At 45.1% G+C, this 13,975-nt stretch overlaps 1 protein-coding gene across 1 annotated transcript in view; it reads left to right on the top strand.

Annotated features, from left to right (window-relative positions):
- The window catches only part of afg2a (AFG2 AAA ATPase homolog A), a 91,730-nt gene that overhangs the window by 69,029 nt on the left and 8,726 nt on the right, over positions 1-13,975 (top strand). Inside the window, exon 16 of the mRNA XM_069532098.1 lies at positions 6,694-6,858. Coding sequence (XP_069388199.1) covers positions 6,694-6,858 — 165 coding nt within the window. The remainder of the gene's footprint in view (positions 1-6,693; positions 6,859-13,975) is intronic.

The following is a 13,975-nucleotide window of genomic DNA, read 5'->3' as shown; positions in this document are numbered from 1 at the left end:
GTGTTAGTGGGTGATGCTGGCACTGAAAGCTCGGACTGATGGGGAAAAAAAAGAAAAGAGTCTGAACTGTCCCAGGAGAAACGTCGGTCACTGATTGTTTCTGCTTTTTCGTCCAAGACACCCACTCGGCCCGGGAGTCATGGAGGGTGCCCACAGGCTCTGGGGTGGATTATGGAAACCAGACCTGGCGAGTTTACACCAAACGCCATGCCCTGTAGAATTAAACTGTGAACTGCGGACAGCTCACAGGAAACGCCTCTTTGTAAAGCAAACATACACGTATTTTATGGCAGCCACTTTAGTGCTTTTTTATTTTGGGCTCCAATGATTCGACATTTCAACATGGCCTCGGTCTAATTTCCTCTGCTTTTCTTCACCTTGGTGAGGGACACTGCCCCCCCACACATACATACACACACACATAAACACACACACACACACACACACACTCTGCCCACCGATTCCTATCAAAACAAGAGTTATTTTTGCCCTTTTTATTTTTGTGTGAGAGCCGGCCCGTCGGGATTGTTTAGACAGATTCAGGGACTTTATTGCCGCCCCCAGAGCAGCTGTAGGCGTGAGACCCCCCCCCTCAGCTCACCCTCCAACCCACAAGCAGAGCAACACAGCTGCTGCTACCCCCCCCCCCCCCCTCCCCTTGACTCAGCCCTTCACCTGGTCTCCATATGATGCTGACCCTCACACACACACACACACACACACACACACACCATAAAAGGTAAAAGAGGTGTGACATGTAATTCCGTAATAAAATAACTGATTTTCAATAAAATACTGACATGGATGTTTGTTGTAAACACGTATTTGTGATTCTTGCAATCACCATGTTGCCAGATCTCAGCATTTATTTTGAAAGGGACAATTTAGTCATCACCTAAATGAAAAATCTTCAGTTTATACCTCCACCGAGGCCCAACGGTGCCACGACGAAACCACATTTAAATTAAATTCCAGATCCAGATTTCTATTTGGATCTGTACACACAAATATTTTTTCAAGAAAAATTGTTAAAGAAAGTGAAATCCACAAATTCGATCCTTGAACTGAATCCTGACCTGACCCCTGACACACCCTTCTATGTTTTCATACTTATCTGTCCTTTAGTTTTTGCGTAATCCTCCGAACTAAGAGACACGCAGGCAAACAGACAAAAACATAACCTCCTCCTCGAAGGAGGTAATTATCTTCTTAAAGGCATTCCTGTTGAATTTACTGCATTGCATCCATTCTGCCTTTAAGGTAAAAGTGTTTTAGAGTAAACATGTTAGTTTAACTGGATAGAAGAGCTTGAAATCAGTTTGGACGTATTAAAAACTGGAGCGCTGTGCTTTGTGCACTGGTTTCTTTTATTCTCTGTGCCACAAAAGTCATTTTCTGTGAGTCAGTATCACCTGTTCACTTGGTTTATGCCTCATTTTAAAACTACACATCCTGACTTCCCCTGGCTGTGCAGTGCATGTGGGACAGTAGGGGGTTAACAGCGCCAGAGTTCTTTAGTTCTTGGACACGGTGGCCTCGCCTGCCGGATGCAAGTTTGACTCAAGGGCAAAATCCAGAGTGAAAGCCTCACATGTTTTTGACTGGTTGCCAACTCCGCTCTCTCCCTCTCTCTCTCTCTCCTTCTCTCCCTCTTTCTCGGCTTTCCCCTCTGCCTCTGATTTACTCTCTTGTTCTCCACACTCTGTTCCTCTGATCCTGTCCCACATCAAAATCAGGCCTGACACAGAGCAGGTCCAGTGTCCCTCTGAACACAGCGTGGCCTTGTTCAGAATTATGTCATCTTTTCAGAGAGACGTGTTGTGCAATAACCCCTCGGTGGACTGTTGGGGCTGTTATCTCTGAGAGTTTGGTGCGAGGCAGCTGTCAAATCCAGGTGCTCTTTACTCAGACAACATCCTCACTGCTACGTCTTAGCTTTAAAATGCATTGATGTTGCTACATTTACGCCTGGTGCTCACACTTTACTCCTGAAATTCATATTTCCTTAATTGGGTCACGACTCGACTACCGGCGGTGAATGAAAAGCGTTGCTTACACAAGGGGCCATCTCCATCTCCGACCGCTTGCATCACATCAGTGCAACTATAGGCTGTTGTTTTTCCAAGAAAAGAAACTTGGATGGTTTTCTGTCCAAGAAAAGAATTCCCTGCTCTTACTTTTCAAGATTGTTGTTTCTCATTCATTGTATTTTCTATTAGTTCTATTAGTTACCATCTGCACGCTGTATTATCTAACGATAACAGTGTCTATCAGTAATCATATCAGATGAAACATTGCAATGTCTGCAATAGCATATTTCCCAGAGGTAGCACAGATGCCGTACAGTCTTGCCATGAATGCCTCTTGCACAATCGCTGAAAGATTGAGACTCTCACTTCTAAACCGCAGAGAAACAAACCTGGATTCAACTATGTCGAGTCTGAAAACAACAAGACGTTTTATCTTTGAAACTGAGCTTCTGCTCGAGGAGGGTGAGATTTTCATCAGGCCACAACCTCTGTCACTCACTGGCTTCCACATTCTGCATTTCAGGAACGACTTTCACTGATTTACCAGCAAACTCATACTTTCAGTTTTTCTTCACCTGACAAAAGTCAACATTCACTAGCATTCAGTCAGTACCCTGCATCAGTTTCCCAAATCTGAACTCCAGAGTTAGACCCTTCTGAGCTCTCTTTGAGCTTTTGATTCCCATCGCACTCAGGCATTTTTGTTTGCCGTGTGTTCTGCATAAATCCAGGGTGGCCCATCTCCGAGCTGGTATGACTCACTGAGGCCTCTGAGGATTGCAGACTGACAGGTTAGGAAACCACATACAGCAGATGCCTTCAGGCAGGGAACAAAGTCAACTCACGTCTCCTCGGGCAAGCCACTTATTTACCCAGACAGCCTGCCATCGTCTTGCACATCGGAAAAAAAGAACCAACTTTAAAAAAAAAAAAAAAAAAAAGGTTAAACTTTAGATTCCACCAGATGTGCAGGGAAGAACTTGGTCATCATGTTCAGTATCACAGACTCAGTGTTTCCTTTCATTCAATCTGAGGGAAACGTGAGCAACAAAGCAGATCTGATCTTGATTTAGCCTCACCATGTCTGAGCTGGTAGCTAAGAATAAGACACGTGAATTGCGGGGGCGTCCGTTTGTAAACACTTTGTAGACGTCGCTCTGAGCAGGTCAGATTGAAGCTGGCCAAGAATGTGCTCAGCAACAGTGCTCCGAGGAGAAGATTCCCAGCATTCCTCACTGGTTGGGGAGAGGTACCGGCCTTCACAGATAGGAAGTCGTCTGTCATTAGGGGGTAATCACTTCTAGAGGAGGATTGCAATGCCTGGAATGATTACTGTTGTTATCGGCAGTGAAACTTGGCGCACAGAAAGCAGATGAGGGTTTTTTTTCCCCCCCTCTCTTCTTTTTCTCAGTTTTCTCAACGTATTTTTCTCAGCTTGACTTGTGTAGTTTTGGCCCCAGTTGTTTTTCAAAACTTCTCCACTTTAGCGCTCTGCTTGGTTTTGATTTGCAGCGCAGTCCTCAGTGTGCATTCAACCAGCTTTAGTCGTGTATAAATGCTTCAGTGTTGACTTAAAGCTAGTTGGTATTTCTTACCTGGGGGCATTTCTAATTACTAATGGCTCGTGTGTAATGATGCCTATCATGTCAGTGGTGCAACAAGGTGGATGCAATCCATCATGAAAACTCATGTTAGAACAACAGAGAATTTATCCAACTGCGTTTTGTCGGTGGCGGTTTGCTGTCTCCCACGCCACTTATCTGTGTTTGTTTCCAGGGTTTTGCTCCTGCAGCCGTTTCAAGTGGTTTGTCTGGGTCCTCTGCAGTTTTTCCATCTCTCCTCCTCTTGTCTCCTTCCCTCCCCCCTTGTCCTCTTGCCTTCTGCCAGTTGAGCCAAGACATCAGGTCGAATGATGCCGTTACAAAAAGAGCCCATCAACGCTTGCCCAACATGCCAAGCCAAGTATTGGTCTTTCGGGGTCCACCCCCCTTGCCTCCTCCTCCTCCTCCTCGTCTCCTTCCCCGTCCTCCTCCTCCTCTCCTACCCCCACCCCTGGATCCTTGAGAACAGGAAGTGTATCTTGTTAAGTGATGGATGGGCCCCCTGCTCTTGCTGAGAGGAAAGAAAAAAAAGCCTTTCTTTCCCTCCAGGGCAGTCAGATGAGTTTAGCAATCTCAAAGCTGAGGGTCGGCTCTGCTTTTCGAGAGCGCCTTGGAACCCTTGGAGCCCGAGCGCCTGGAAGCCACGGGCACTTGTCCACTATGTGTGCAGGGATAATTAACGGCTGATAAAGTAGCAGACGGCATCTTTGCTCTTGAAAAATGGATCTGAAATTAAAGGGACTAAGCCAAAGAGTGTTTACAGGAATTGCTCGTTTGTGTGAGCGCGCATGCACGCTCATGTACACAGTGTGTGTTAATTTGCATGGGTCTGTATGTGTGAGTTATTTAGCTGGGGGTCAGCAGGTTTGTGTTGGCATGCAGCCGCCAGATACTTCCAGGGAGAGCAACTCAGGAAGTATCCCTGGCACGTACTCTGTACAGTGCAATACACACTGCTGCGACTGGCTCGACCTGCTGTGACAAACATCCACAGACTGCAACCCCCTCTGCACCCGCCTCACCTCCTGCTCACATACAAACCTACACTACCCTCTAACCTGTGGGAAGAATCGTGACAACAAACTCTCACGTGTGTTAGTTTTATAGTCGTTTTTCCAGATGCAACTTATCAAGTTTCCCAAGTCTCAAGCCCTGATGACTTGAATTTAACGCTGCAGCCCTTAAACCTCTGATCCGCCCGTGTCCCAGCAGGTCTTCACAATAACCACCCTTTCCTCGCAGTGACGTTATTCCTCTCCGTCCGTTTTATGCTGATAGTTTGTCACCGACAGCCAGACCCTCTCCTCAATCGAGTGGAAGAATCCAGAGGCCTGAAAAACAAGGACGTTTCCTCTCATGATCCATTGCTCCTTTGTCAGCCATGGCTCTGTTGTGGTTACCTAAGGGTAGCTACTAATGTTTGTCTCCAGTTTCCATCCTCTCATATTCCACACACATACACAGGAGCACAAAAAAGCAACAGATAAAAGGCAGGAAAACTGTCCAGAGGGGAGAGAAAGAAAACCATAAAGCACAACTCTTAAAATTGCACCTGGCGCACTTTGCAATCAGATGGACTAAATTGTAAAACACGGATCGTTTGAAGGAACCTTTAATGTAAGGATGCAACTTTGTTTTGTATTGTTTTTCTCATCATGCAAACACGAGCCATTTCCAGTTTCACATATAAAGAACGCAGCAGGAGATTTTCCGGGTCAAACTTGTTCACAATAGCAGGAAGATGTTTTTTGTTTCCAGCACATTGACACCAGCGTTCGTCCTGTTTGCCAAAAGCTCTTAATTGAATCTTGAATCTAGTTGTGTATTCTACGTATATGGGACTTTTTTTTTTTATCTGCATTTTCAATTCTACGTCCGTCCTGTGTTGGACAAACATTTTACGGGGAACCTGGCAGGAAAAGCTCAGGAAACTTTGTGGAGCAACTGAAAGACATTCTCACATACAGCGCCTCCGGAAACATTTCACTTTCCGTGCATGTCCGAAAGCAGCATCGATGAAATACTGTAAACGTCTACGTGCACGATATAAAAGACACAAGGAGACTGTCGGGCTAGAAGCATATGTTGCTCCTGTTGTGCAGGAATCGCAGTGTGATGACTGTGCAGGAGTTCAAAGGCTGCTGGTCCGCTCCCTCCAACCTTCACTGATCACTCCTGACGTGACCTCCTGCATGGCTTGCGTCTGCGTGTGTCTCCTGCCTTGTCTCCGCTGGCCGGGGTTTAGCCCCGCTGTGGCCTGTCTGGCCCAAAGCCAGGGACTCCACTGTCTCTACAACCAGGCCTCGCTGGATCTTGGAAGATCAACAACAAGGAAACTGTCAGTTCCAGTTGATGTTTGTTTTTCTGTTGGTGCTTCAGCTCCACTGGCTCAAATTAAAAGCTGATTCACAGCAAATGAAAATGCATTTTGTTCTTTTATCATCCTGCCGTTCCTGAACCAGCCGGCCAGTCAAAGGGCTGGGCAATCCAAACCAGACAACACTCGACCGTACCTCAGATTGTCGCGGCCTCGATGTGGAAAGGAGACAGCGCATATTTGTCTGTCCCTCTGCTCGTCTGTGTTTGAGAGGCGCCTGCCACTTAATGACGTCTGACAAGCGAGACAGCGACGGCTTTGGGTACTCAAGGACTGTTTTGGGGTCATGGAGATGTGATCTTTAGGAAGTGGAGGGTTTATCAGATAACATCAACACTGTCTCCACGCTGACTGCAAAGAGTGGAAAACTGAAATTTCACAGTTTGCCTTTTAGGCATTTGGTTCATGGTCTCATGTAAGATTCAGTTTCCAGATATCCATTATAACAAGCAAGCAGGAAGGAGGTCAAAGGTCAGAGTCCTCGTGTCCTGACGGTATTTTTGTGACGCCAAAGTGATCATGTGCAAAAAAATCTACTGGGAAGGTTTGAAATAACAAACCATACCCAGAGAAAGCAAAAGGACATTTAACTGATCACCAGTATTGATGCACTTGTCAGACTTGTGTGTGACACTTTCTGAAATATGAAAAATCAGACGCTGACCTTCTACTTTCCATCCCACAGGCTCTGATGCGTCCAGGTCGCCTCGACCGAATCGTCTACGTGCCTCTTCCAGACGCTCCGACACGACAGGAAATATTTTCTCTCCAGTTCCGTTACATGCCTGTGGCCCAAGATGTGTCTCTAGATGACCTGGTCACACGGACAAATAAATATTCTGGAGCGGAGGTGAGTTATAACACTGAACCAGCCACAACCATAAAACACACGAGACAAATATTCTTGTTTCCTGAAAATGACAAGAGAAGTGACGGCATAAGTAGATTTATGAAATGAAATGTGTGACCTTCATTCAAATTTCTAGTATCACTCACTGGAACCAGAGTTTTCTGTTGCACTTGAATATTGGCATGACAGTTTGCATGTTAAGAAAATCATTTTTTTGAATTTGACAGAGTTTTTCCTGTCGTATTCTCACATACGCCCACAAAGATATGTTCACGGAGGCTGAGGAGCATCAGGAGCAATTGTCTCGGACATTTCTCACTTAGAAAGATTTCTGGGAAATGTCCGAACTTCGGTGCATGTCTGAAAACAGCTTGTGTTTCTTGTCAGGAAAGGTGCAGTGCAAATGGTGTGTGCGAGCGACAAGGATTCAGACCGGCAACCCTGCTTTCATATGATTAAATCTGTACCTTGTGACTTCAGCTGAAAAGAAACTGTGACTGTGTAGTCTGAGAGATGTTACTGTGCTTTTCCATGATGTCTCTGTCGTGTCTGCACTCTGTCACAGAGCGCCCTCGTGATCTCACTGCAGACTGGGAGTAATCGTACAAACACGTCTTTGTGTGACAGATTCGTCTCTCTCCTGAGCAGAGGAACTGCTACTGTCCTCCAGGACACGAAGACATGAGAAATGATAAGAGATAGTGAACAGTTTTCAAAAGAACGTTTCCAGTATTTGCTGCGTTCTGGTGCAGTGTTTGATGCATTTGGGAGTTTTATGTCCTGGGTCTTGTTCTCTCTATCTCTGTCTTGTTCTTTGTCAGAGAAATTGTGTTTGTCTTTGACCTTCAACGTGACTCATAGTGCATACACTATTCGACAGGAAGAAAAAACATTCCCATAAGATGAACAGTATATCTTTCCCCCTGAATATAAATCCCTGTTGTATATTTAGACTTGAAGGGATACAGACATTATAGAAATGTCGTGTTTGTCTTTTGACGGCCTCCGAAAACGACGCTTTCTAAATAACTCGGACGCAAACTCGCTGCGGCAGGTTATGAAAACACAGATTTCATTGTTGTCCCAGTCATTCTTTTTGTTCTGACGTGTTCGTCGGTACCGCTGAGCACAGATGAATCTGTGATGTGTTCTTAGTCTGTGATTCTTTCATTTACTTGTGTAAGACAGAGCAGGAGCTTGTTTTGAAGCCTCCTCCGTCCACTGGGCAGTTAAAACTCTCCAGCTCTGAGGTTTGAGCCTGATGAAGTTGCCCGAGTTTGTGATCTCCGTTATTTGGATTTTACTCTCATCTCGGATATTTATTCCAAGATTTGGTGCAATCCTAGTTCACTTTTTTAGGATTTCTGATTTAAAGCTTCATCCCATACAGGTTCAAATCTGAATTGGTTTTGTTCCAGTTGTGTAAAGGTCATTATTTGGATTCTCCAAATTGTAAATCCTTAATTCAGTTCATTCAGTTTCCTGTTTTGTGTCATATTTGGAGTGGACGCAGTCCTGAAGTAGATTAATTAACACAGCTGAACCTTTATCATCAGTGTATCACAGAGCATGTTATCTTACTTTAACATGGATTATTCCTCTTATAGGTGCTTTAACATTTACACACTGACGTGGAATACGAGTACTGCTCATCAGGGCTTGGATCAAGTCTGATCAGGACCTGAGAGGTGTTGGTGTGTTTCTATCTTTTCTTTTTGAGGTTCTCGGTCTCGCTCATATCCTCAAAGTACACGCTCTCACTCCTCGATTCCAGCCCCCACCCAAAAAGCAGCCTAAAGCAGGTGTCCACCTGGAGGATGTATGCAGAGAGAAACCAATCCCCCGCTATCAGGTGTTGTGTTTGACATCAGGGTTTCTGGTGTAGAGTCGCATCTGTGGAATGGAGGTTTTGCAGTCACTTGCCATTGACTTCTTGAAACCCCACAAGTCATGCCACAGTCACACTGATAAAGGTATTATAGGTATGGGGGGGAGGGGACCTGGGTATCACCTGTCTCCGTATTATATTTGACATACCAACGCTATAGATCAAATTAGATTAGGTGAAATTTAAATCTCCCCTGATGGGAAGTTTGAGAGAAAAACAAGATATAGATAACAGCTCTGCACAGATGATGATGTGTTTACAAGGAGAGAGAGCGCCCAGGGACAAATGCAACAAATCAACAAGTGAATGTCCAAACACGAGCATGAGACTGGTGAGGCTTTCGCATCTCCATCATCATCAGATTTAATTTCATAGGATCATTGTCCTTTTTTTAAACCTAACATTTTATGAAAATAAAAAGCTTGTTGTCATCTTTACAACACCCACATCCACTAGAACTCAGTTCCTGATATTTTCTTTAAATCTCATTTTCACTCATTTGTGAAATAAACAATTATATAGATCCCAGTTTTGAAAATGCACTTTGCACAAAACCCACAACAAAGTCTTTTTTTTATGTGCTGCCCATGCGTCTCATTTCCGTTCGGCCTCAGCGATCCCTGCAGAGATCGCATCCACCGGAAGGAGAAGTCACCTGAACACACGGCAACGGGAACAATGTGCTCCCTGTTTACACCTGTACGCACACGCCTGGTCTACGTGAATTGTCACGTGATGTGTGTTTTCGGATTTGTTAGTATGGACGGAGATTAGTTCTGTTGTGTTTTTTTTTTTAAAAGCCATTTTCACTCAAACGTATTTGTGAGGAAACCCTCACAGTCTCTGTCTGTCGCTCGGATGAAAACAGTCACAGCCGCTGAATCTCAACCACTTCCCTGCCCAGATTTCTTCTGTTGGTTCAGGGATCAAACCTGTCACCTCGCCTCACCTCCGCATTTCATTTGGTCACAGAGGGGTTTAATACTTGTTTTTTACGGACGGAGAAATCTGTACATGGCTGCGGAGGCGATGCACAAACGGGTGCATTGAGCTTGTTTCAGTCCTCAGTCTTGGCAGAGTGACGACCTGAAGCTTTGACTTTAATTACATTCCTGGGATTTCAGGCTTGTTTTGGAGGAGAGGGAGGCAGGATCGCAGGGGAGGAGGAGGAGGAGGAGGTGGTGGTGGTGGTGGTGGGGAGTAGAGGGGGTTCGCAGGACGTAGTTGTCAGCTCAGAGCTTGAAGCTTGTTAAAATCACCTGTCTTCCTACCTGCCCGGAGTGACACCTGGTTTCCCAACCCTCACCTTCCCACTGAACCCTTCACTGACACCACACACACACACACCACACACACACACACACACACACACACACACACCTTTAACTCACGCTCAGCCCAGGAAATCGCTGCCGGCTCTCGCTCCTCACCTCTGCCATCACTCCTCCAAACAGAAGCAACATTTGATACTGTAATCGCAGTGTTGTCACGAAGACGAAGAAGAAGCAGAAGGGCTTAACGTGCACCTGAAGGAAGGTGTGATGCTGCTCCACTTCTCTCTCTGGGTTTTTTTTTTTTTTTTCTGTTTGTGATCAAGCCCTGACAGGAAAAGACGTGGAGGATTTATCGCACCCTGTCACAAGCACAGAGTCAGTTCCAGGCCATGTTTGTAATCTCGCTGAAAAGCTGAAACCTTCTCTGGTTTCGATACAACACTTTTTTTTTTTAATTTTAGATATTCAGAGATTTACTTCCAACCTGAAGGTTCTTGACAAAATAACCACAGACAGATTCTAGAGTCGTATTTTAAGACAACATGAAAAAGAGTTGCTCGTATTTCATCCCTGATTCTGAAGCAGCTGTTTTTAACTATGAGTTAATCACAAATTGCACATCTTAACCGGCTGTTACCATGAATTCTTTTAATCAGAAGCTCTTTACTGAAGTAATGATCCTGCAAAGAGCCTTAAATCATCTATCTCTCGACATGTGATGGCTCCGAACAGACTAAGCTCAGCCACCTTTTTGACTTTCACTCATTTTTTAGTTTTGTTTTGTTCATCCGTGAATTATTCCCTCCAAAAAAATGCAAAGCGACAGATTTTAATGCATTTTTTCTTGGAATTCCGTTGAGCAGTTTTTACGTAACAAACACCCCGGGGGTGAAAACCAAATTAACTTATAATGATCATTTATATATCGGAGCCTCACCACCGAGTCCACATCGGAAATGAAAATAAATGTTTATTCTGTTTTATACTTGTAAACACAGTTGAAGGAAAACAATCGGTTTGCTTACTGTGCAGAAATGTTTCTGCTGTTCAGAGAAACACAGTCTTTAAAAAAAAAAAAAAGAAGTTAGAATGATCACAGAGTGCACAACTCAACGAAACCTGTGGCGTGTGATTGGCAGGTGACCTCCAGGAAGTGCGGTGCCAAAACACCGCAGCAAAGAGCACTTAGCAGAACCCTGACAAGTTGTTGACAAAAAGTCGGGTGGGGGGGGGGGGGGAGGGGGGGGCTCTCTGCGTGAGCACAGAATGACCAGAATCTGCAAGTCGCTGTTTAGATGCAGAACACGCTGAGGTGACGACAGCTGACAGGCAGTGCCAACCCGGCTGCTCCGTGCCCTCCCTCGAGCTTTCGCGACATCCAAAGAGGGAAAGAGAGAAGGACGGCGTTTCAATAAAAACCGCTCGAGCTGCAGCTTTGCACTTCATCAGAATATCTTTGTGTTCTGTCACAGATGCCTCTGACTGAACCCAAGCCTCCATAGCGGTGGGTCCTTTCCCTCCAACAAGGGGAGAGAGCGTTCTGGTCTGGGCCCAGGTGTCTGTGACGCCTGGCTGACAGCCATTCAAACTCACTGGTGCAATTGTTTTCTTAGCTCTGTTTTCTTTCTCTTTTTTTTCACACTCTGGCAGGAGCAGGTCTGTTCCGATGCAGAACGTTCGAATCAGGCAGATCAACAACGTGTCTTGACGTCAATGCGCTGCCTCTGATGCTCAGTCTTCCTCCTCTGCTCGATCACTGAGCAGCTCGGCAGCTTCTTGTCGACAAGTCAAATTTATATTAAGCGTCTTTGCTGAGTCTGGCAGAATTACACATCGCCTCATGCTTGTTGCATCAGTCTCCTTTGTTGCTCTTCCATGAGCAGGAGCCCTTCTTCCATGATCTCTTATGGATGACCATCAAATTCAAAGGCTTCAAGATTGTCAACATCATAAACAGATTCAGCCGTAATTGTTTCTCTCTGTGAAATCTAAACCACTCGCCCCAGCTCTTTATTTCTCTCACGTTTCCTGAATGATTCTTCTCGTTGAGCGAGACTTGTGTGATGTTGGTGTATTCTTAGCAAAGACCCAGAATAACAAATTGATCTTTTGAGTTTTTGTAAGTACCAGAATTCTCCTTTAAGCAGAAACGCTGGATTTACAGAAGCTTGTTTTCATCAAGTAAAAGACATAAATAGAGTTTTATTACGAATAGGGCCTATGTGACAACAGACACAGACACACACCACCACCACCACCATGACGCACGCTCACATGCAGCTAAACCACCCTCACAGGAAGACAAATGGTTTCCTCTTAACACCTGTTGTGGTTGTGGCTGTTCCTCCTCTGGCTCTGTGTTGTCGCTCTGATTTATGAGCTTGTATTTGTTGTTGCAAAGATTTTTATCACCAAGGACACAGGCGCGAAAAAATGCATCAACAAAACGTGTTGCTGTTTGAATAAAAGTGACATTACACAATGTACGAGGCTATATATATAGATATATATCTATATCTATATATATATAGATATAGATATATATATATACGCCATCACTCTGGGACTTCAGGAGGAGAAACGATCTGTAATCATCATCAAATAAACATGTCAGCTTCAGTGGAATGCGTGTCTGACGAGGTCTGAAGTCGGCAGCAGCGACTTTCCAAAATGTGGTTTAACCTCGAGCCCTGTGTGTGTGTGTGCTTTTTGTTTTCTATCCGGCTGACCACAGAAGCGGTCACGCTGCCACTCAGAAAAACACAGTCGACATGGAAAGCACAGTCAAGAGCTCGACAAAGGCTGCGAGGAAAAAGCCTTTCACACCTCTGTAGCTCGGAGGGACTGTGAAACACCTCGACTCACTTCCTCTCCTGCAGCCCCTTCGCCTCCAGTCATTGTGAAGATGTTGTTCTTAGTCGAGGCAGCGGGTTAAATAAAGGTTAGAAAAGAAAACATTTCCAAAAAGGCCAGCGATCACTGAGAGGGAAAAACGTCTCCAAAGGAAGAGTCGAAAGGTAGAACAGAGGACGAGAGGAAGGGGAGTGAAGAGAGAGACAACAAATCGTGGAGAGAGAAAAGAAAGAAAGTTCAGAGTGAGACGACCTGAATGAAGCTGACAAAAGAAAATGGAAAGAGCTTTTCAATGTTTGTTTTTTTTAAACCAGGCTACTTTTAAATAACTAAACTGAAACTGAACTTTGATTTTCACTGGAGAATCTTGAATGACGGCAAATGATTGTGCTATTAGCAACGTTCAGCAAAAGTAACCTCGAAGCTGTTTCCGTGTGTGAGCCGATTGTAATGTGAATTTATAGTTTCCCCGTCCACCGGGCCGGTGCTCACAACCAACCCTCGAGTCGTTTCAGCTTCTTCTGCGTCAAGCTCTGGAAACAGAGCAGATTCGGTGTAAAAGGTGAAATTCAGAAACCTTGATCTGCGTCGTATGTGTTCGTTGTTTGTACTCGCTTCACTAAAACATGTGAACGTTCACTGCTGGTGTGCAGCTGCTGTGTATGTTATGAAAGATGGGGGCCAACAGGGAAGAGAACATTTCAGTGGAGCACATCACACAGGTGGAGATTCACCCACCTTGACATTAACAAATGCACACACAAACACACACACACACACACACACACATGCATACTGAGTCTCCAGGTCACTTCAGTGTGGGTGTGTTTGGTAAATATGCCATCCCTGCCTTCCCAGGTCCAGGGAGAATGTGCAGCTTTCATTCGTCTGATTAAGGGGCGAGGACAAATACGCCCTTAAAGGCAAGGCCCAGCTATACTCCCATACACACACACACACACACACACACACACACACACAGACAACCTTAACACTGTGCAGCCCGAGCACAGGTGCTGTCCCACACAGGTCTTTCTGAAACACAATGTGCGTTAGAGCCTGAGATAACAAAGAATCTCCTGACGTGGAAGTCGTCCAATGG

Source organism: Paralichthys olivaceus, chromosome 9 (assembly GCF_024713975.1).
Source record: "Paralichthys olivaceus isolate ysfri-2021 chromosome 9, ASM2471397v2, whole genome shotgun sequence".
Lineage (NCBI taxonomy): Eukaryota > Metazoa > Chordata > Actinopteri > Pleuronectiformes > Paralichthyidae > Paralichthys > Paralichthys olivaceus.
This window is presented reverse-complemented; position numbering and strand designations above follow the sequence as displayed.